This window comes from Bufo gargarizans, chromosome 10, assembly GCF_014858855.1.
Source record: "Bufo gargarizans isolate SCDJY-AF-19 chromosome 10, ASM1485885v1, whole genome shotgun sequence".
In the NCBI taxonomy this organism is placed as follows: domain Eukaryota; kingdom Metazoa; phylum Chordata; class Amphibia; order Anura; family Bufonidae; genus Bufo; species Bufo gargarizans.
Window position 1 is genome coordinate 21,518,570 of NC_058089.1, and position 22,152 is coordinate 21,540,721.

Sequence of the window (22,152 nt, forward strand, 5' to 3'; positions counted from 1 at the left end):
TGTCACTGTTTACTGGGGGAAACATTTGTCGAGCGCACGCGTGCAGGGGATCGGTGCTGAAGGGTGAAGGGAAGGAGACACGTGATGGCTCTCGCCTGCTGCGGGCGGCTGCTGAGGAGTGCGGCGTCCGGGGGATGTGTGCGGGCTCCTGCTGCAGGTGAGGGGCCCCGGAGGGCTGACATTCACAGGAAGCCCGGGGTCATCAGGCACCTCAGCTGGGTGACACAAGGGATATCTATCTATCTGCCTGGGTTTCTGGTGGTAATGTATTATTGCAGGCTCGTGACTTGTGGTGTCAAACTGCAACTCCCAGCATGCTTTGATTATTGTTAGCTGAGCATGTTGGGAGTTGTAGTGTAACGCAGCCTCGGGTTGTCAGAGTTGTCACTCAGGAGTTCATTGCTGTAGTTTTTTTTCCATTCAGAAAGTGACTACAGCTTCTGCAGCCGGTATAACAATGTAATGTAGAGGTCACCCAGCTTTCCTGGATACTGATGTCTGTCTAGATTATTCCGTCACTGCTCCTGACATGTCGGTTTTAGTAACTACCTGCATTCCCCATGTAATCACTGTTCTGGAGCCTCTATTGTTATGACTCTATGATGTTCTATCCCTTTATTATTCCTGCTAGTTATGAATGAATTACTAGTAGTTTGCGGTGAAGGTCCAGCTGGGTGTTACCATGTTGGGGGGGGGGGGGTTGTCCCTGTACAGTCTGACTCCGGTAGCTCTGATTGGATAATGTCAGACTTTGCAGGGACAACCCCCCCCCCCCCAAACTGGTAACACCCTTCTGGACCTTCACCGCAAACTGCTAGTAATTCAATACAATTTCTAGAAGGGATAATAAAGGAACTGCATATCATCCAGTCCTAAATAGAAGCTCCAGAATTATTACATGGGGGATGCAAGTAGTTACTAAAACAGACATGTCAGGAAAAGGGGTGCCTCCTTGAAGGGTTCGTCCTAAGCATGGGTAGACTTCACTGCGCACTGGTGCTGCCAGCGCCTCTTCAGGGGAAATGTGGTTTCTCTTCCGTCTCATTGGGGGACACCTGCTGCCGCTAGGAGCCGGACACTAAGCGCACAGTGTAAGCTCCTCCCCTTCAGCTATATCCTTCCTGCAGGGACCAGGCTTATCAGTTTTTTTTTTTTTAGCTTAGTGTCTGTAGGAGGCAGACCTCCCGGTGTTGCAGGTCTGCTGTGTTTTTATTTTTATTTTTTTCTAGCGGGAGTTTCAGGCAGTCCTAAAAACTTCCTGCACTCCCACCCAGGAGACGGGAGACCAGGGGGGCCCCCCAAGCCAGAGACGGAGGGCCGGCGCCTGTGGTTTCCTCGCTCCCACGCCGGCAGCTGAGCAGAGGGAGAGTGATCCTGGTTTTGACTCCCAATCATTGACGGGAAAACATTGATGTGTGAATGAGGCTTAACACATGGTGGCGCCACCAGATCACGGGCGGACAACCTCTATAAATTCGCCCTGTCACCTCCTTCTACCCCGCACTATCAGTCCCTTATAACAGTGCACTTACATTATGACGTTTGTATGGAAATGTCTTTTAATTTATTTTATTTTTTTTGCTGTTCGAACCCCCCTAAAAAAAAAAAGTACAATACGTGCGTGATCATTAAAGGGGTTTTCTGGGATTTTCATATTGATGACCTATCCACAGTGAGAGTCTGACTCCCAGCACCCCCTTCCCCCATGTTTTTTTGAAGAGGCTGGGTGCTCTCCCTCGACCAGTGATGTTGCATTCAGCAGTCACGCGGCCTGTGTGCAGCTCGTTCCCTTTCAAGTAAATGGGACTGAGCTGCAGTACCAAGCACAGCCACTGTGCAATGGACGGCGCTGTGCTTGGTGAGCTGTGAGGAGGCCATAGCTTCCTCATACAGCTGCTCGGCAGGGGTGCTGGCAGCTGGACCCACCGATCTGGAGGATAGGCTTCAATATTAAAATCCTGCAAAACCCCTCCTACTAACAATACTTCACAGCATAAACGCTCGTGTACACGAATATATATTTTTTTGTGTCCGTTCTCTATTTTGCGGAACCATTCACCTCAATAGGGCCGCAAAATACAGAAATAGCTCCGTGTAATTTCCTATGATATCTGTACTGGGGGATTGCTAGTTCTGTAATTTCCTATGATATCTGTACTGGGGGATTGCTAGTTCTGTAATTTCCTATGATATCTGTACTGGGGGATTGCTAGTTCTGTAATTTCCTATGATATCTGTACTGGGGGATTGCTAGTCCTGTAATTTCCTATGATATCTGTACTGGGGGATTGCTAGTCCTGTAATTTCCTCTGCTATCATCTGTCCTGTGCTTTTAGCCTTATCCGCGTTGTACACTACGAGGACAGCGGTTATCTCTGCGCACTTCTCTGTCTGGCTCTGGACGGAGTCCTGCCGATAAGGAGTCCTCCGCACACGGCCACGTCCTTATCTCCTGCTATTCTTGGACTGGGAAGAACCCCGGATGACCTGTCTGCGTCCCAGTCTCTGCTTCCTTATGGAGTAATCCGTCCCAGTTATTACCGCGCTGTACAGGGAAGAGCAGCCGCCCCGCTGATGCTGAAAAGAGAACTGAGATGGCGGTGTTCTTCCTGGGTATCGGTGGGCGGTGGACTGTTGGCGCCGGATGCATCTGTATAATTTGCAATCATTATGGTGTCCCTGTCTCAGAGATGGGAAATATATGTGGCTATTCCTGCATTCTTAAAGGGGTTCTCTCCCCTTTAGCGGCTAATTGATGTGGGTCCTACCAATGGAAAATGCACCTGTCTCCAGAATATGGGTCCCCGACTCCGGTCCCAGGCAGAGAGTGAATGGAGCGGTAGCCACGCATGTGGACAACTCTCTCCATTGACTTCTATGGGAGCCACAGAGCACAGCCAAGGACACTGTTTTGGCAAGTTTGCATAGAAGTGAATAGAGTGCGCCCCGCACCTGCACCACCACCTCTCCATTCATTCTTTGCCCAGATGTGACAGCCAACGGCAGGACAGGGGACCCCCGCTCTAGTTGATGGGTGTGGAACCTGCATCTATCAGTCGTCTATAGCCGACCCTGTGAATATACCATAAATGTGTAAAATGGGGATACCCCTTTGAAGGGCATCTGTCAGCAGATTTGTCCCTATGACACTGGCTGACCTGTTACATGTGCGCTTGGCAGCTGAAGGCATCTGTGTTGGTCCCATGTTCATATGTGCCCGCATTGCTGAGGAAAATGAAGTTTATGTATATGCAAATGAGCCTCTAGGAGCAATGGGGGCGTTGCCATTACACCTAGAGGCTCTGCTCTCTCTGCAACTGCCGCACCTTCTGCAGTTTGACAGGACCAGGCAGTGAAAACGTCATCCCCTCTGGTCCTGTAAATCACAGTGCAGAGGGTGCGGCAGTTACAGAGAGCCGAGCCTCTAGGTGTAATGGCAACGCCCCCGTTGCTCCTAGAAGCTCATTTGCATATAATCATCATTTTACTCAGCAGTGCGGGCACATTCTCTGAGCTAGATAAAGGGGTTGTCCGCTATTAGAAAAACCTGGGTGCTTTCTTCCAAAAACAGCACCACCTCTGTCCACAGGTTGTGTGCAGTATTGCAGCTCTGCGCCGTGGACACCAGTGCAGCTGAGCTGGAATACCACACACAACCCACGGACAGGGGTGTTGCTGTACGGTATTTGAACGAAACCCTTTTTACAACCCCTTTAAGTAATTGTTTTCTTTATTCAGGTTTCCAGTCTCGGTGCTTCTGGATTATCAGGCAGATTACCGGACTATTGGTTGGCTGTCTTTCATGTCGCTCTATGGCTTCTTATCTTCTGTCTTCTCCTTTTCAGCCTTGCTGCTCCAGCCGCCCCTCCGGTGTCAGAGTTCAGCTCTGCAGCCGAGGTAAGTGTCATTTCTTCCTCCTTCAGGGATTTTCTTGGACTGAGCCATATCCGCTGCCAGTGAGGGGGGGACTAATTTAGTGCGGGCATAGTGACACTTGGAGCAGGATTCTCATCATTGCTGGTCTCATGAAGCTTTAAAGGGGTTGGCCCATCTCACACATTGGTGGGATATCGCTAGGATAAGCGACCATTGTCAGATTGTTGTGAGTCTCCCCTCTAAGACCCGCACCTATCTCTAGAACAGGGTCCCCAAAGTGATCAATGGTGCATCGCACAAATAAGGCCACCCCCATTTCTGCGGGAGTGCCGAAAATAGCCGGGCACCAGCTCGCTAATTCCCATAGAAGTAAATGGAGAGCATTCATGTTTTTGGGGTCAATGCCACTTGTATATGAAGGAAGCCTTAAAGGGGTATTCACATCTGAGACAATGGGGGCATATGGCCAGGTGCAGGTTCCACCCCTGGGACTTGCACCTATTTCAAGAACAGAGCAGGGAAGGTGGTGGCTGGAGGATCCCAGCCACCACCATGCACTCTCTCCATAGAAGTGAATAGGAGCGCATGACCGGCCGCCACTCCCATTCACTTCTATGGAGCCGACGGAAATAGCTGAGCCAGCGCTCGGCTGTTTTCGGCTACCCCATAGAAATGAACGGAGGACGAATGCGCAGAGCGCCCTCCACCATTTTCTGGGCTCCGTACTCTGTGTAGGTGCTGGTCCCAGAGGTGGGACCAGTACCTATCAGACAATCCTAGCGATATGCCCCCATTGTCTGAGATGGGGAAAACCCCTTTAAAGGGAGTCTGTCAGCACTTTTGACCATGTCATACCGCTGACTACCCTGGGTGAGGCTACAGCTGTCACTCAGCCAAGGGGAGGCATGGTACAGAGAGGACAGACAGGACAGACTGTGGTAATGGAGACCACATACAAGTGCTGCTGCTCATCAGCCGCATCCCTACCCTCCTCTCTGTACTTCATGTCTCCTCATGATCTCCATTCCCACAGTGATTCAGCTGAATATCTTATCATCTGTATTCGGGATCATAATCCCTGACAAGCAGAGCAGAGAGGAGGATGAGGCACAGCATATGAGGGGGGGCAGTTTTTAGTTTCGGATAACCCCTTTTAACTCCTGGAGAACCCCTTTAAGGCCCCTTTCACACGAGCGAGTTTTCCGCGAGGGTGCAATGCGTGACGTGAACGTATAGCACCCGCACTGAATCCGGACCCAATTATTTCAATAGGGCTGTGTACATGAGCGGACCTGCAGCAAGTAAGTTTATTTCTATATATCATTACTTGTGCTTTGCGTGAAAATCGCAGCATGTTCTATATTCTGCGTTTTTCACGCAACGCTGGGCCAATAGAAGTGAATGGGGCAGCGTGAAAAAAACGCATTGCATCCGCAAGCAAGTGCGGATACGATGCAAATTTCACGGATGGTTGCTAAGAGATGTTGTTAGTAAACATTCATTTTTTTATCACGCGCGTGCAAAACGCATTAAAACGCATTGTATTAGAGTGGAAAAAACTGAACAACGTAACGCAATCGCAGACAAAACTCACTGAACTTGCTTGCAGAATCTCGTGATTTTCTAGGAACGCATCCGAACCTAATCCGTGACGTTTGTCTGCAAGGGGCCTAAGAGTGAAGTTCCTGGGCACTGGCATGAGCAGAACCTCGCAGAATAAAAGTTCATCATCTCACTACTCCTGATGAGAAAAGCTAAAAAAAATTTAAAATAAAAGTTTGTCCTGCTCTCGCCAGCACCTATCTAGTGCTGTCAGCAGTTTAGCATGGTCCAAACTTCTGACAGGCTCCCTTTAATCTGCAGCAATTATGGAAACAGCTGGGACAATGTGGCCTGTTCACCATGCAGTTTGTACTACACTGAGACCACCGCAAGGTGAAGCCATAATTGTCTGTCTGTGATATCTTCTCTTCTTTTTTATCTGCTTTGGACCAGTAATGTTTTGTATGCTTTTGTGCGATATTTGTGCTAATGAACGCGGTGATTTTCAGCTATGTCCCAAAGACGTCTCTATCTGAACCACCTTGGCCCAAGATCAAACTCCCAGATGCCGTTGAAGAAGCAGAGGAGCACAGAGGTGAGCTCAAGGGGCATTCTTAGAAATCGCCATGTTTCTGACTCTGCTAGGTCCTAAATCTTCTGCTGAGTAGTCTCGGAATATTCTATATTGGGAACGTTATTGGTGGTGGCTGTGTGATTGGCGGCAGGGGATTTGGACCTCTGCATCATAAAAACACTTATAAAGATATATTATGAATTTAATCTTGACCAAATGAAATGTTATGATTGCATTTTACTTATTTTGGGCAAAAAATATCATTTTTTGAATCGGTCTTGTACTAGAAATGTTCAGCCATATCTGAGATGCAAGGGTTAAAAATCAAGCTGTTTGCAGCTGTTTTTGTTTAGAATCCTGTGATTTGGCTCAAATAAGTGTTTACTAGGTCAGATGATAAGAGCTACACATGATGGCTCTTATCTCTGATCTCCTGACCTAGCTATAATGAGATGTTTGAGGTCAGGAGATAAGAGATAACAGCTCCACATAAGGCTACTTTCACACTAGCGTTCGTCGGTCCGCTCGTGAGCTCCGTTTGAAGGGGCTCACGAGCGGACCCGAACGCAGCCGTCCAGCCCTGATGCAGTCTGAATGGAGGCGGATCCGCTCAGACTGCATCAGTCTGGCGGCGTTCAGCCTCCGCTTCGCTCGCCTCCGCACGGACAGGCGGACAGCTGAACGCTGCTTGCAGCGTTCAGGTGTCCGCCTGGCCGTGCGGAGGCGTGCGGATCCGTCCAGACTTACAATGTAAGTCAATGGGGACGGATCCGTTTGAAGATGCCACAATATGGCTCAATCTTCAGGCGGATCCGTCCCCCATTGACTTTACATTGAAAGTCTGGACGGATCCGTACGAGGCTATTTTCACACTTAGCTGTTATATGCTAAAATAATGCAGACGGATCCGTTCTGAACGGAGCCTCCGTCTGCATTATTATGATCGGATCCGTTCAGAACGGATCCGATCGAACGCTAGTGTGAAAGTAGCCTAAGCCGTTAGATGAGGGGATTGAAAGAAGCCGTTTGCAAAAACATAGATTTTTAACCTTTGTATCTCAGAAACGGCTAAACATTGTTAATAAAGACTAAATAAAAAAATATATTTTTAGCACAAAATGAGTAAAATGCAGTCATAAAAAATTACCCTGAAGGTGTCCATAGCCTTCAGTGTTTGTTTTTTGTGTGTGTTTTTTATATATATATATATATGAAAAAAAAGTCCAGCGGGAGCGCCATCCGGGGTGTGGGTGCAAAGTCCAATGAAGGGTAGCGGCAATACCCAATAGGTATAAAGGACGAAAAAGTGGGACTGCACTCCTGAGTAGTTAAAGCAAAAACTTTTATTCACCCATAGTGTGGCAAACTTGCCACACTATGGGTGAATAAAAGTCTTTGCTTTCACTACTCAGGAGTGCAGTCCCACTTTTTCGTTATATATTTTATTTTTGCCTATAGGATATAAAAATTACAGCTGTTAATCTGGACTGAAAATCCACACCAATAAACAGAGAGCAACCAAAATCCTGCATCAAATAAGCCAAATCCTGTATCAAGGTATGTGTCATCTTCTTACCAGTGACTGTATTTGTCAGTTATAACCTCCCTTCTGACCCTCAGCTGTGTCATGTGACCAGCACTCTGATCTCCAACTGACACAGGACAGGAAGTCATTTGCTTCTCTATTCATTCCTATGAGACTGACATTGAGGCTCCCGTAGGAAACCACAGAGAAACTGACTTCCTGTCCACACATAATGCTGTTATTTGAAAAGTCAGAGTGCTGGTCACATGACACAGCTGAGGATCAGAAGCGAGGTTATAACACACAAATAAAGTCACTGGTAAGTAGATTACCTTCACTACAGATTACATCATGTACCTTTTTGCGGGAGTGCCTCTTTTAGTACTAGCATTGGGAAGCAGGCCCTGTTCCTATGACTGGGTCCCTTTAAATCAAACTGTCCTTCTACATAATTACAATGTCTGGTCTATGGCAGCCTGCAATAGGATTTGTATACAGCTCCAAGGTGATGACATTGGAAACAACCGCAGGGCTATAGGACGGCGACCTTGTTGATCCCCACCATGTTAGTATTTAGAGAGGCCGTTAACATGCTGATATAAGAGCACAACCAGACGGCTTTACGTCATTCTCCCGCTCCACTGACCTCTCCGCTGTTTATGCCGCTGGAAAGGTCGATGAAGGTTTTAAAGCTCGTCATCTCGGCGACAGTGTGTCCCCTCTAATATTTGTTGTTCCTGTCTTTTTTTTTTTTAACCATTCTTCTCATTCTTTCAGAGCTCGTTACTAAAGTAAACGGCCTCATCGCCACGGGACAGTTTGGTCGTCTCTTTGCTGTCATCCACTTTGCAAGTAAACAATGGAAAGTAACGAACGAGGACCTTGTTCTAATTAACTACTCTGTGGACGCGCAGTGTGGAGAGAGGATTCGGCTGGAAAAAGTGCGTGTTTTCAGATACATATGGTAGCGCCGTACCTACAGACATATGTATAATAAAATGTGACTGCTGTTAAAGGGGCTTTTCGTGATTCACATATTGATGACCTATCCGCAGGATCATGGGGGGGGGGTTCTGACACCCAGCACCTTCCGCCAGTCAGCTGTTTGAAAAGTCTGCAATGCCCTTGTGACGTCCTAGGTCAGTGATGTCATGTTCATTGGTCACATGACATAGGTGCCGCTCAGACCCATTCAAGTGAACAGAGCTTAGCCCCGCCCAGGCCATTGATACTAGTCGTGACGTCACTGGGCCTGCGGTAAACAGCGAGAAGGCCGCGGCGCTACTGCCAGCGCCGCTGCCTTCTCAAACAGCTGATCGGCAGGGGTCCCGGGTGTCGGACCCCCGCCGATCAGATGCTGATGATCTATCCAGAGGATAGGTAATCAGTTTACAAAAAAACTGCAGAACCCCTTTAACCCTTAGGCCCTTTAAATATGGCACCTGCTCGCATGTGCAGCTGGCGCCATAGCTGATGGGTCTCTGCTGTTTCAGACAGGAATGATGGGTCTCGCTGTGCTGCCATATTAAATGGTGGCATTCGAAAGTACAACTTGTCCCGCAAAAAACAAGCCATCATACAGCTATGTGAACGGAAAAATTAAAACGTTATGACTCCGGGAAGACAGTGAAGAAAAATGTAAACACAAAAACTAATAACCCTCCATTATCCAAGGGGTTGTCTGGTTTTCTATATTGATGACCTATTCTCGGTGGGGGTCTGACTCCTGACACCCCTGTTGATCAGCTGTTTGCAGAGAACGCAGTGCTCACGGGTTGTGTCTGCACAGCTCACAGCGCTCAAGGCGGCCCGACTGCGCAGGCGCAACCCTTATGGGTTGAAACTGAGCTAGGATCACCTGCCCAATGTATAGCATGCGATCCCGGAAGTGCCCGCAACGGAATTGGACCCGGAACACAGTAAGGGAATATACATCAGCATAAGTCGCTTCAGGACTCCATTGCTCGCCGGGCACCTAGCTCATGATGCACTTGGTATGGACCTGCCCTGATACTGTATAAGATAGTTTGCACTTACTATATACATATTGCAGATCAGTCTCATTGGTGGCAAGCCCAGCGTGTCCCTGCCAATTGGCACATCTCAAAATGAATCAAAAGCTGGGCTGGCACTGTGCCTATACCGAGAATTGGAAAAGCAGCTTGGCGGAAATTAGTTCATGGCATCCTCCATCCCGACCTGCATTAAAAATCCAATTTCTTTAAAGGGACACTGACAGGCCCAATTAGCATATTGAGTTATATATATCACAGTACAGGTCATATAAAGTGTGAACAGTGTCTGGCGCATGAGGCAGAGGCTCGGGGACGCAGGCAGGGTGTGTACGCAGGCGCGATCTAACCACGGCGGGGCGCAGGCGCAGAAGATTGCACACGAACGATGCCAGGAGGATTCGATTGCCCATGCGCAGGATCGAGACCTGGAGAGTTGTAGCCGCCGCCCAGCCACGTGAATATTGATGAGCTGGGCGGGGCTTCATAACGGCATTTGGGAGCGGCTGGCTGGGCACATTTTCAGATGAAACGCCGCCCCTTGGGCAGATTGGAGACCGGACAAGCAGGTTATAAAACTTTATATTTCCGTATTTATAAGGTGGGCAGGGGGGATACTTACATGATTCTAATACACTTTATATGACCTGTACTGTGATATATATAACTCAATATGCTAATTGGGCCTGTCAGTGTCCCTTTAAGTGATTATTATGCTGAGGCATAATAACTTTTTTAAGGCTCTGGACACCTTCAGGCAGTTTTGTTATGATTGCATTTTACTCATTTTTGGGCTAAAATTGGGCTCAAGCTGTTTTGGAGTTACAGGGGTTAAAAATTAGTCTGTATCACTTCTCAGTTCCATTATACACTGGTTATAGCTAAACTGCTTATCAAACTGATAAGAATATGGATTAAATAAGTGTTTGAGGTCAGGAGCTCAGAGATTAGGCTTCACATGAGACTGATACTCTGCAAAGAGACTATTTTTATTTTTTTTAACCCCTCTATCTCAACAATGGCTGACATTTTTGAATAAAGACCATTTGAAAATATTATTATTAGCCCAAAATGAGTGACATTCGATCATACAAAACAAAATAGCCCTGAAGTTGTACATGGCCTTTAGTAGTAAACCTAAGTGTTGGACTTTTCGCTTCCCCGGGAAGTTAATTGTCTCATTAGATTATGTAAATCTTATTACGGCTGATCTATCATCATCAGTTTGAATCTTTAGTCTATTTCTGCTTCTTCTCTAGGTTTTGATGGTTGGCAGTCATAATTTTACATTGGTAGGAAAGCCTCTCCTTGGGTAAGTCCTTTTTTCTATGTGTATATGGTTTTCCAATGGACTCCTAGTTTAAGATGCGTGCAGACAGGTCCTCTTTACACCTAATGGCTCTCTTTCAAGTAAATGTGTGCATTCCCCCAGAAATAATAGTTCTGGAGCACTTTGTACATTGTGCTGTTCCTCTGTTATTCCTTCTGGAACTGTGTAAATAAATTGACAACCAAGCGTCGCCCTTGCCAATTGGGTATGTCTCTTTACAGCCCGACACCGTTCGCTCTGACTGGACATGACCGCCGTGCATAAGGTCACATCCAGTTGACAAGGGGGATAGCAACACCCCAGTTTGTGTACACTTCATTTCCAGGAGGGGGTAGCAGAGGAACTTAACCACAAAGAGCTATATAAAAATGGATGGAAAAATCTTCTTTCGCACTAAATCGTCTCAAGAATTTCTGATCTCTTAAAAGGGTATTCCCATCGCAGAAAATGGGGGCATATCGCTAGGATATGCCCCCCATTTTCTAAGCGGTGCGAGTCCCTCCCCTGGGACCCACACCTACGCCGAGAACAGAGAGGGTAGATTGGTGGCTGGAGGACCCCGGGATTCCTGGTGCTCGGCTATTTTCGCGGCCGCGTAGAAATGATCGGAGGGCAGCTGCACATGCGCCGTGCGCCCTCCGCCACATTCCCCGCTTCGTTCTCAGTGTAGGAGACCCGCACCTCTCGGACAATGGGGGCATATCCTAGCGATATACCCCCCCCATTGTCTCTGATGGGAATACCCCTTTAAGTTATTTTATAAATGGGGGCTAACAGCTCCGTCCTGAGCTCGGGCTTTAGAGTTGACAGTGTTTTTGTGACTCTCCTGCAGGAAGGATTTGGTTAGAGTGGAAGCAACAGTGATTGAAAAAACAGAGTCGTATCCAAAGATTAGCATGAAGTTCTGGAGACGACACCGGCACCAGAAGATGAAAAGTAAGTTGTATATGATCTAAGGAGCTCGCCGTGCGCTTTATGGCAGCTGCAAATAATTGGGAGTCCATTTACAGAGAATTGTGATAAATTATTACAGTGTCCGGGAGGTGGTGGAGTACGACCTCAGATACCTGGGGAGGTGCATACAGGGCCTTATCTGTATGTATAGTAATGCCCCACTACAATGCCCGATACTCCGGCAGGACAACTGCTGAAGGATAACTGCATCCATCATTTCTTGTTTGCACCAGCCTATTACACAGTGAATGTGAGGAGCAACTACTACTGCAGCCATCCCCCCCCCCCCCCTTCATTTAGTTCTCCTGATTATCGGCAGCACATCCCTGACTACACAGAGACGTGCTGCCGATAATCCAGAATCTTTCATCCTGATGAAGGATGCCCCTATCAGTTGATCGGCTGCACTATTGTACGGTAAGTGTCCTATGAGTGCTTGTTCCCAATAATTGGCCCAAAAACCATCAGTCTAATAGCCTCCAGTAGTACAGTAGAGCTGTCATTCAAGGGATTGTCCAAGTTCAACTTAAAGGGGTAGTCTTATTTCAGCAAATGACATTTATGGGTGTAGAGAAAGTTACTACAAGGCACTTACTAATGTATTGTGATTGTCCATATTGCCTCCCTTGCTGGCTAGATTCATTTTTCCTATCAAATTGGTTGCAACCACTCTGCAGTCCAGCAGTGGTGGTTGTGCTTGCACTTTATAGGAAATAAAACAAGTACGACCACCGCTGCTGGATTACAGGGTGGTCGTAACCCCTAGAGATGAGCAGTGTATAATGTGATGGAAAAAATGAATCCAGCCAGGCAATATGGACAATCGCAATACATTAGTAAGTGCCTTGTATTAACTTTATCTACGTAATAAATGTCATTTGCTGAAATGACACGACCCTTTTAACGGGAAATTTGTTATCAGAAAATGACCTATTGGTTAAACCACATTTCTTAACCCCTTCAAGACCAAGACCATTTTTTTTATTTATTTTTTTTCTTCCTCACATTCTAAGAGCCATAACTTTTTGAACTTTCTGCTCACATAGCCAGATGAGGGCGTTTTTTTGTTTTTGTTTTTTTGCGGGACAAGTTTTAACGGCAGCCGTTTAATTTATCATGTCTTGTATTGTAAAACGGGACAAAATTTGAAAGTGGAAAAAACAGTTCTAAGGTTTTGGGGTTTTTACATTACGGCATTCACTGTGCACTAAAAATGACATGACGCCTTCATTCTGCGGGTCAATATGATTACGGTGATACCAGATTTGTATAGTTTTTTTTGTTTTACTACTTTTAAAAAAAACTTAAAAAAATATCAAAAATTTCTTTGCATTGCTATAAATTTTTTATATTTCCATCCAAGGATCTGTTTGAGGGCTTGTTTTTTTGCAGAGCGTGCTGTTTTTTTTGGTACCATTTATGCGGTAGGTACGACGTTTTGATCACTGTCATTCAAATTTTTTTGAGGGGAAGGTGACAAAAAAAGGTCAATCTTCTGTTTTTCATTTTTTTTCTGTTACAGCATACACTGCACATAAAAATGTATTTTTATTTTAATAGTTCAGGCATTTTCAGACACGGTGATACCAGATTATTTTTATTTTATTGTTTGTTTATTTTTAAAATTGGGAAAGGGGGTGATTTAATCTCAATATTTTTGTGTATTTTGTCATTTTTTTTATTTTTTTTTTTCACTTTTGACTTAACAACTATTAGCCCCCTAGAGGGCTAGAACCTGGTATCTTTTCATCCCCTGTCTCATTCACCGTAACAGATCTTTTAGGGGGAATGGCATTCTGTTGATCGCAGCATCTGAGGGGTTAAATGATGGGGTTCGGCGTGATTGCTGTTCCCCATCATTGTGGCCTGGTGCCTCCTGTATTATATATCACCGCAGCAGCCCACTCCATACCAGCCGTCACACATTTCACACATTATCATGTATGTGATAGAGGTTAAACAAAAAACGTAAGATCCTGCAGTTTTTGCACTGGCCACTAAGTCTAATAAGAGACGCCACGTCTGTCTGTACAGCTCACTTTACTGTAGTTACCTGCTTATTACAAGCAGGAGTAAAATGGCACCTCTGTGTATAGATAACACAGGATCCACCATTCACAATAGGTGATATCACAGCTTATCAGCTCCTTCCTGACCTCTGCACAGGTCCTAGAGCATGCCTAGAAAACTCTGCAATAGAAGTCATAGGCCTCCTCGTGACAATTGTTTCTGTGGCTCATGTGGCTGCTGTAAAGCAATTCTTTAAATGCTCCCTAAATGCTGTTACGAAGAGATCAGGCAAGATGGCCGCCCCCATAATCATGTTTTGGAAATAGAATACAAAAATCTGTAATCAGGAGGAAAAAAAAAGGATGTGTTGCTACAGTATCTGGTTTTAACTGGCACGTAAAATGTCCGGTGACACATTCCCTTTAAACTCTACCAGCAGCAGTAAACATGCTAAAAAACAGAAAAAGGAAGTCATACTCCCCACTTTGCTTGCCTGCTGCTGCCGCCACCGTTGCAATTCTACCCCTGCAGTGATGATGTCCTCTTCCTGGCTGCAGCGGTGACATCCTGTACAAACCATGCAGCTAATTACTGACCTCAGCAGTACACGACACATAACTGCTGAGGCCAGTGGTTGGCTGCAGCGGTGACATCCTGAACAAACCATGCAGCTAATCACTGACCTCAGCAGTACACGACACATAACTGCTGAGGCCAGTGGTTGGCTGCAGCGGTGACATCCTGTACAAACCATGCAGCTAATTACTGACCTCAGCAGTACACGACACATAACTGCTGAGGCCAGTGGTTGGCTGCAGCAGTGACATCCTGTACAAACCATGCAGCCAGTCGCTGGTCTCAGCAGTACATGACTGCTGAGGCCAGTGATTGGCTGCAGCCATGACATGGTGTGTACAGTATATCACTGCTGTACCCGGGATAGCAAACCGCGGTGGGGAGGACCGAGGTAAGAGAAACATGGTATCGTTTCTTTACTTTTGCTGCCAGACTTGTAATTAAACTTGGACAACCCCTTTAGCTAACCCACTCATTGACAATACATTAAAAAGGGGATGGGGGGGGGGGTCGCATTTGAGAGTCCTATAATCTCAGAATCTGTTTGGACATCCCCTTTAAAAGTGTTGTAATCTTGAAGACCAACTCCCAAGGGCACAAGATGAATGGCTGTTAGAGATGTCTTAGAAACGCTAACGTCTGCTTCTCTAATCTATCACCTAATTTATTTATTTTTTTCTTTTGTTTTTTTTTAGCAACTATCAAACCACAGACCATTCTGAGGATCAATACCATTGAAATTGCTCCAGCGTTATCGTGACTTTATGTATTATTGTTTTCTACCATAGTTTCAGTTATTAAAGACCACTATGAAAAACACAACCAGCGTCCTCTTGGTTTCCTTAAGATGGTTTTGTATGTATTGTATTACATGCTTGTTCTGAAGCACCGACAAGTAACACCTTGGCTGTGAAGTCGATCAGTGTAAAATCCTGATTGTTTAGAATGTCGTTTCTGTTATGTCTGTAGCCTCATACATTGAGTGCTTTATTTAGTCCTTTTGCTTCGTAACACAGTGTCCGAGCATGCCAGGATTTTTTCTGTTGGATTCATATAGAATTTGCAGCAGTATTAAATAGCCTGGATCTGAAATTACAGTAAAGCCCTGTGATTGCCCAAAACAGTACAAAATACATCATGATATGGCGTGTTATAGGGGGTGCAATAGTAGCAGCTGCACACGTGCCCTGGAGCTGGGGGAAGCCTAAAGGTCACTTTGCCATGTAAGTACACTGACTACAAAATAACGCACCCAGATAGAAATGTCGGATTACTGCTAAACTCGTCATGCAGTTGTGTCAGGCAGATTCGTAAATGATTACAGGTGTGGTCTGACCCTAGTGCTTACCACAAGAGAGCGTAAAAAAGCTCTCAGAGGCTACTTTTGAGTAGTAAATGGTAGTTAATAACAGGCAACTCAACCATCCAGGACTGCACTGATGAGAGATACTGTATGGTAGATACAAATACTAAATTGTCCGGTCGGTATATTTGTTAGCCAGCTTGGGTGGTGGCAACTTGAGAAAAGGATGTGACTATTTTTCATTACTGGTTTCTGATAAGTGTTACATGCAAATTTTCCATTTTGATTGTAATGTCTAGGAAATCTATTTGTTCTTTACTCACATTTACTGTGGAGTTTAGATTTCTATTATTGGTATTAATTTATTTTATAAGTAATTGTAACTGGTCTTCTGTGTCTTGCCAAATAAAGATGATGTCGTCTATGTATCTGCGCCAGACTCTACCCCGGCTTAGGTTGAATGATCTCTTCTTCCCACTGTGCCATAAATAAGTTGGCATAGCTTGGAGCGAATCTGGTGCCCATGGCCGTTCCCCTTATCTGTATGTAAAAATCTGATTCATAGAAAAAGTAGTTGCGTGATAATATATTTTTAATTCCATCTAATATGAATTCAATTTGTTCGCCCAACATCTGGTCGCTTTTTTGTAATCTATTTCGTACGGCTGAAATCCCTTGGGAGTGATCAATAATTGTGCAATGAGCTGACGTCCATGGTTCCGATTATCCAGTGTTGTTCTAGTATTGTGGTGATTTCTGTCGTGCATATATCCTTTTCTCAAGTTGCCACCTCCCAAGCTGGCTAACAAATATACCGACCGGTCAATTTAGAAGATTAAAACGCAATTGTACAAGTAATGACACATGAAAGCACAATTTGTTATGAAAGAATACCCAGTAGAACTACTAGATACATCCCATTGGGGAAATGGACAGAAGTACATTCTTTACCAAGAAAGTAAATAGAGACGATAAAGAAGATATTCTACGCATCATATTACCGTTCAATAAACAATACAAAAAAATAAATTATAAATGGACAATGGCATCATATACTACAAGACAAAACAATAGGACCACTACTCACTAAAACCCCTCAAACACCATATACCAAGGCACCTAATCTAGACCAAAAAGTTTCACCAACGTATAAAAGAACTAAAACAGAAATAACACATAACTGGTTACATCTTAGAGGATTTTTCAGGTGTGGATCTGTAGCGGGTGCAAGATTACTAAATCTCCCCCCCAAAAAAACACTAATATACAATCCACTACAAACTATTTCAACTTGGAAATAAAAGACAATCTAACTTGTAACTCAACAGACGTAATCTATATCCTACAATGCCCTTGCAATAAACAATACATTGGCAGAACTAAAAGAACCCTAAAAAAGGAGATTATCAGAACACATCAATAATATAAAATAAGGCTTTGAACAACATTCTTTATCGAAACACTTTTAAGACTACCATAACAAAGACCCGACTGTACTTACCTTTGCAGCCTTGGAAAGAATAAAAAAACAATGGAGGGGAGGCAATCACATTGCACAGATGTCGAGAGCAGAATCGAGAAGAATTTTCGAATTTGACACATTAATTCCCAGTGGACTCAACGCAGAGATGGAAATATTTGGCTTTCTGTAGAATATGGGGTGAATGCCCTTCATGGACGAGACGTCGATGTCCAGCTGCTCACCAGAACCTCTCCTCCGTGGGAGGCCCACCCACCCCTATCATCACCATTTCTTCATCATTTTTAGACAGATCTTCATTAATACATTTAGCAATCCTAAACAACCCACAGACAGGAACATATTCTTGTATCCAGGCTATGGGCTGCCCAACAGGGTCCCAGAGCCTCCTTTTAATTGTACAGTTTTCCCCAATAAGCTTCTCTTTTCGCTCTAGTATTTTAATCGCTTCCATATCTCATTATCATAGTAACATATAGAAAGCTTGATTCCAAGAACTCCTTCTTGGTGCATTATTTTTGCCATTGAGTGTAGACACCAGTATTATGAATGGCACATCGTAGAAGGGCAGATCTTGTATTGTAAGTTAAGACAACATACGTTTTCTTTTAAGAACAACCTGCTTATTTTTGGTGTTATAAGTATAATATAAAGTCCATCTGACAGCAGGATCAACCCTATTACGCTAGTCATACTACCTGGAGAGGTTTGATCCACTGAGTGAAATGACCCCTCTCATGTTAAAATCTGTGGGCCCTGTTTCAAGAAATTAGTCTTTGATTTCATATGTTAATTAGGTCTTCAGCACTGCACCTCCGCCTTCCCTCTTAGCCACTCCGCATTTCTCCTTAAGTGACAGGACCAGGCATCCTCACTGTCTTCCTGCCTGGGCCTACAATCCTGTGCATGCGCTGGTGAATGCTAAATCAGTGCATGTGCAGTTAGGATCTCAGTGTTAGGGGGAAAAGCCCAAAGGAGTTCAATGGGAAAATCGACAGGAAAACCCAATTAATGCAGATTTTCGAAGAATTGTTTTGAGTTTTTTCTGTGGATTTGTTATTCTGATATGAAATATGCTTTATATGCAGTTATCCATCCTGGATGCGTGTGATGGAAAACCAAGTTTTCGCTTAACTTAGGTATTCACAAAATGTCTGTGGAATATCACGTTCCATGTCCTACTGTGAACCTTTCTAATTGGGGTCATTTGGCAAAGACGTGGTGAAGAAAGCTGAGGAAAAACTTGATTTGACAAGATCCAAAATAATTTCCAAGAGACTTCTGGGCAATTAAAATGCCTGTAGCTGAGACCGAAGATACGGGATCTGAACTGGTGGAAGAACATTGAGGAAAAATGTTAATTTAATCTAATGGAGCTTCTAATTAAGTATAGGAAGAACAAACCTCAGGGGGCTTGAGAACAATGTTAAGTATAAAAGAAGGGCTTTGGAATGTAGGAAAACGCACGTACGCACCAGAAATGTGTGGACAGTGTCATAAAGTGCAAAAAAATTGATAATAGTGGTCAGGGTATAGTCCCACGTGGTAGATGAATTACAGAGGTTTCCATTCCATGTATCCGGATGGTGGTGTTTTTGCAGCAGGTGCATGGAAGTGTTGCAGAAATTTTTTCAGGTTTGGCAACCCCGTACTAAACCGACATACCCATACTCTATGCAGTTATGGTGGACATGGACTCCATCAAAAGTATCTGAGCGCTCTTATTTCTCACTACTTGAGTTGTCCCGGTCACTTAACACCTATCCACAGATGCATATTTGGTGACTAAGGGGCCCAACTGCTTTGATCCCCACCGATCATGAGGACTGTGGTCTCTAGTACCCTTTTTGAATGGAACTGATAGAAATGGCAGTTGATGGCATCAAGTGGCGTAAGAACTCCCTGATGACATGGTGGACGGCAAAAGATGGATCCAAAAGTAATTTTTGAATGAGTATCTCGTCTAATCATTTACCACTAACTGAGCGGTAGCACATGTGACCCGTACTCCATTCACACAAGGGACTTAAGACTCCAGTTCTCGTTACCGGTAGGGGTTCGGTTCCAGCAATTAGTCACTTATCATCTATCCGGTAGGGCAGGAGTCACCAACCCCCGGGAACTCATCTCCTCTGGGTGATAAATACATGTAGTAGTAGTTGTTGTGAAATTACAACTCCTAACATGCTTCATTCAGTTTTGAGAGCAACCAAGAAAGTGTGCATGCTGGGAGTCGTAGTTGCACCAGAGCTGGAGTGTCTGAGGTTGGTAATTCCTTCTGTAACTAATTATGTTGGGACAACCTCTAACAGTTTTACCCCAGCCTGGCCAACCTCTCTGAATCCTACTTCTTATCAGGAAAGCTTGCCAAAATGGACAGATATATAGAGGGTCCTCTCGTTGATCGATGATAGACAAGTTGAGTAGCTCTTTAAAGTGCCTTTCACATGGCCCCGAAGCAAAGTGAAAGGGGAAGGGATTGTTCATCCCCTGTTGTAGACATATTGTTGGCAGCGCATTACTTTTATTCTTTATATAAATGAGGGCTTCAGTGCAGCAAGGAGAATGGCCAGCACTGAAAAGCCAAGAAACGGAGGGGCTAGTCCCCACCCTTTAGTGCACTAACGCCCTTATTGGCACAAAAAAGGGGGCTTAAATTAGGCATATTTCTGGTGCAGATTGTGGCGCAAAGGTTCTTTTGTGCCTGAATGTGTGGCTTCTCCTTACTCATGCCAGTCTTAACAAATGTGCAACTAAGTCTTTTTTTGCCAGAAATGCTGCAACTGATTTTCACAAGACGGGTATCATTTTTATCAGAAAGATCAAGCATACCATTCAAGTGAGTGGGCCTGGACTGCAATGCCAAGCACAGCAACAACGCAATGTACAGCTCTGTGCTGTGAGGAGGCGCATCGATTTAGGTATTGACCTAAACTGAGGATACGCCATCATTATTCTACTCTTAGAAAAACCCCTTTAAATCTGTTACACTCCAGGCCTTGCATTGCATATTGCAGAGATCCTATTGTTTCAGAACACATCATAGGGATATGTCAGATATTATAAGCCGTGGGGTTCTATGTGTTTAGAAGCTTACAAATCTCTGAAACAAAGGTGTAGAAGCAGTTATCTGAGCACTGTTTATTTTAGTAAACGAGTATTCCATCGATTTATTTTTTACAAGTATTCTAATAAGAAAAAATGAATTAATAGACTGTTTTCCTTTATAAAAACTCATCAGACCCCCTGCCATTAGTCCCCAACACCCTTCGTTTCCCACTGTGCGATCAGCCCAAGTGCATCAGTTCCCCCCAGTGTCATCAGCTCTGTTCCCCCCCCCAGTGCCATCAGCTTTCCCCCGTGCCATTAGGTCTGTTCCCTCAGTGCCATCGGCTCTCCCCCACCCCAGTGCCATTAGCTCTTCCCCACCCCAGTGCCATCAGCTCTCTCCCACCAAGTGCCATCAGCTCCTCCCCAGTGCCATCAGCTTTCCCCCGTGCCATTAGGTCCATTCCCTCAGTGCCATCAGCTCTCCCCCACCCCAGTGCCATTAGCTCTTCCCCACCCCAGTGCCATTAGCTCTTCCCCACCCCAGTGCCATTAGCTCTTCCTCACCCCAGTGCCATTAGCTCTTCCCCACCGAAGTGCCATTAGCTCTTCCCCACCCCAGTGCCATCAGCTCCTCCTCAGTGCCATCAGCTTTCCCCCGTGCCATTAGGTCCGTTCCCTCAGTGCCATCAGCTCTCCCCCACCCCAGTGCCATTAGCTCTTACCCACCAAGTGCCATCAGCTTTACTCCCCCTTGTGCCATCAGCTTTACTCCCCCCTTGTGCCATCAGCTCTCCCCCCCTGTACCCCCACCCCCTCGGTTTCACCAACTTACCTTTCCAGCAGGGGCGCCGCCGACACTCCATCGTTCCGCGCTGCTCTGCGCCTGACGTCGCACAGCGCGTCAGGTCACGGCGTTCATATGTCAGTGCACTGCGGGGACCATGGATGTGCTGTGAAGTCCAGAGGCCCCCTGCTGGAAAGGTGAGTATTCCAAGCGCAGCGGAAGACCACGGAGCGGGAGTAATAGCAAGCGATCCACTCCCGCTCCGTGGTTACATGACACAAAAGAATCTTCGATGCAAAAAATTAGCATGAGGATTTTTTTGTCAAATTACTCTATTTAATCGAGTAATCATTTCAGTCCTACTCGGGAGAGTCGAACAGGCTCATAGAAAGTTTACGAGTCTGTACATCTCCGGTGCTCTGCTGGTCTCCTTTGCCCCCAGTACCTACCCCGATCAATTTCATGTCAGTATCATTTTCGAAATTCCCAAGCAAATAAACAAAACTCAATAGAAAGGAAACGACAAACAAAATCCTGGTTTCTAAATCTTCGACTTGCCAAAATTCTGGCAATTAAGCTGAAAACTGGACAAGACATTCTAAAACGTTACTTCTGTGAAAACAGGCAGATGGCAACCTACATGTACAGCACGAGTACGTGTTATGATGAGAGCGGTGATAAAGCTGCTGTTTGAAAGAGAATTGGACTATGATACCATTCTGTGTAATGAATGCAGTCAGTTGATGATTTACAAGCCGTTATGATTGGAATTTATAGTCTCAGAATAGCAATAAAAAAAGAAATCGGATAGATGAGGAATTTATAGGAAGCCCACAATGTAGGCATGAGTAGAGAACGTCATCACTTATCATCCAGAAAATATCAAAAGAATTTCAAGTACAAAGGGGGGCGTGCAAGAAGTGATGAAATGATACGGAATCTGTGGAAAACAAGCGAGGTGGGAGGAAGGGTTTACAAAGAAAATTGTGATATCTGCTCTCAAATTGTTATTTTTGCATTAAAGCAGAACTGCTACCAGATTAGGACACGGAGAGCACTCTCTTCAAGAATACACAGGACGGGTAAACTACGTCTGATATATTATGTGATCGCTCCTACTGAAGCGAGCCCATGA

At 45.1% G+C, this 22,152-nt stretch overlaps 1 protein-coding gene across 1 annotated transcript; it reads left to right on the plus strand.

Moving 5' to 3' along the window:
- Window positions 1-11: 11 nt before the first annotated feature.
- Window positions 12-15,218, plus strand: MRPL21 (mitochondrial ribosomal protein L21). Its single transcript, XM_044269942.1, has 7 exons — window positions 12-157; window positions 3,846-3,897; window positions 5,928-6,013; window positions 8,295-8,458; window positions 10,789-10,841; window positions 11,692-11,795; window positions 15,095-15,218. Exons 1-7 carry the CDS (start codon window positions 85-87, stop codon window positions 15,157-15,159), a joined length of 597 nt encoding a protein of 198 aa, XP_044125877.1. The 5' UTR covers window positions 12-84; the 3' UTR covers window positions 15,160-15,218.
- Window positions 15,219-22,152: the final 6,934 nt, after the last annotated feature.

Excerpts from the sequence above, each read along its gene's own strand:
- MRPL21 (XM_044269942.1), top strand. The coding sequence starts at position 85 with ATGGCTCTCGCCTGCTGCGGGCGGCTGCTGAGGAGTGCGGCGTCCGGG. Across the intron at positions 8,459-10,788 it reads AGAGGATTCGGCTGGAAAAA|GTTTTGATGGTTGGCAGTCA; the intron begins GTGCGTGTTTTC and ends CTTCTTCTCTAG. Across the intron at positions 10,842-11,691 it reads GTAGGAAAGCCTCTCCTTGG|GAAGGATTTGGTTAGAGTGG; the intron begins GTAAGTCCTTTT and ends ACTCTCCTGCAG.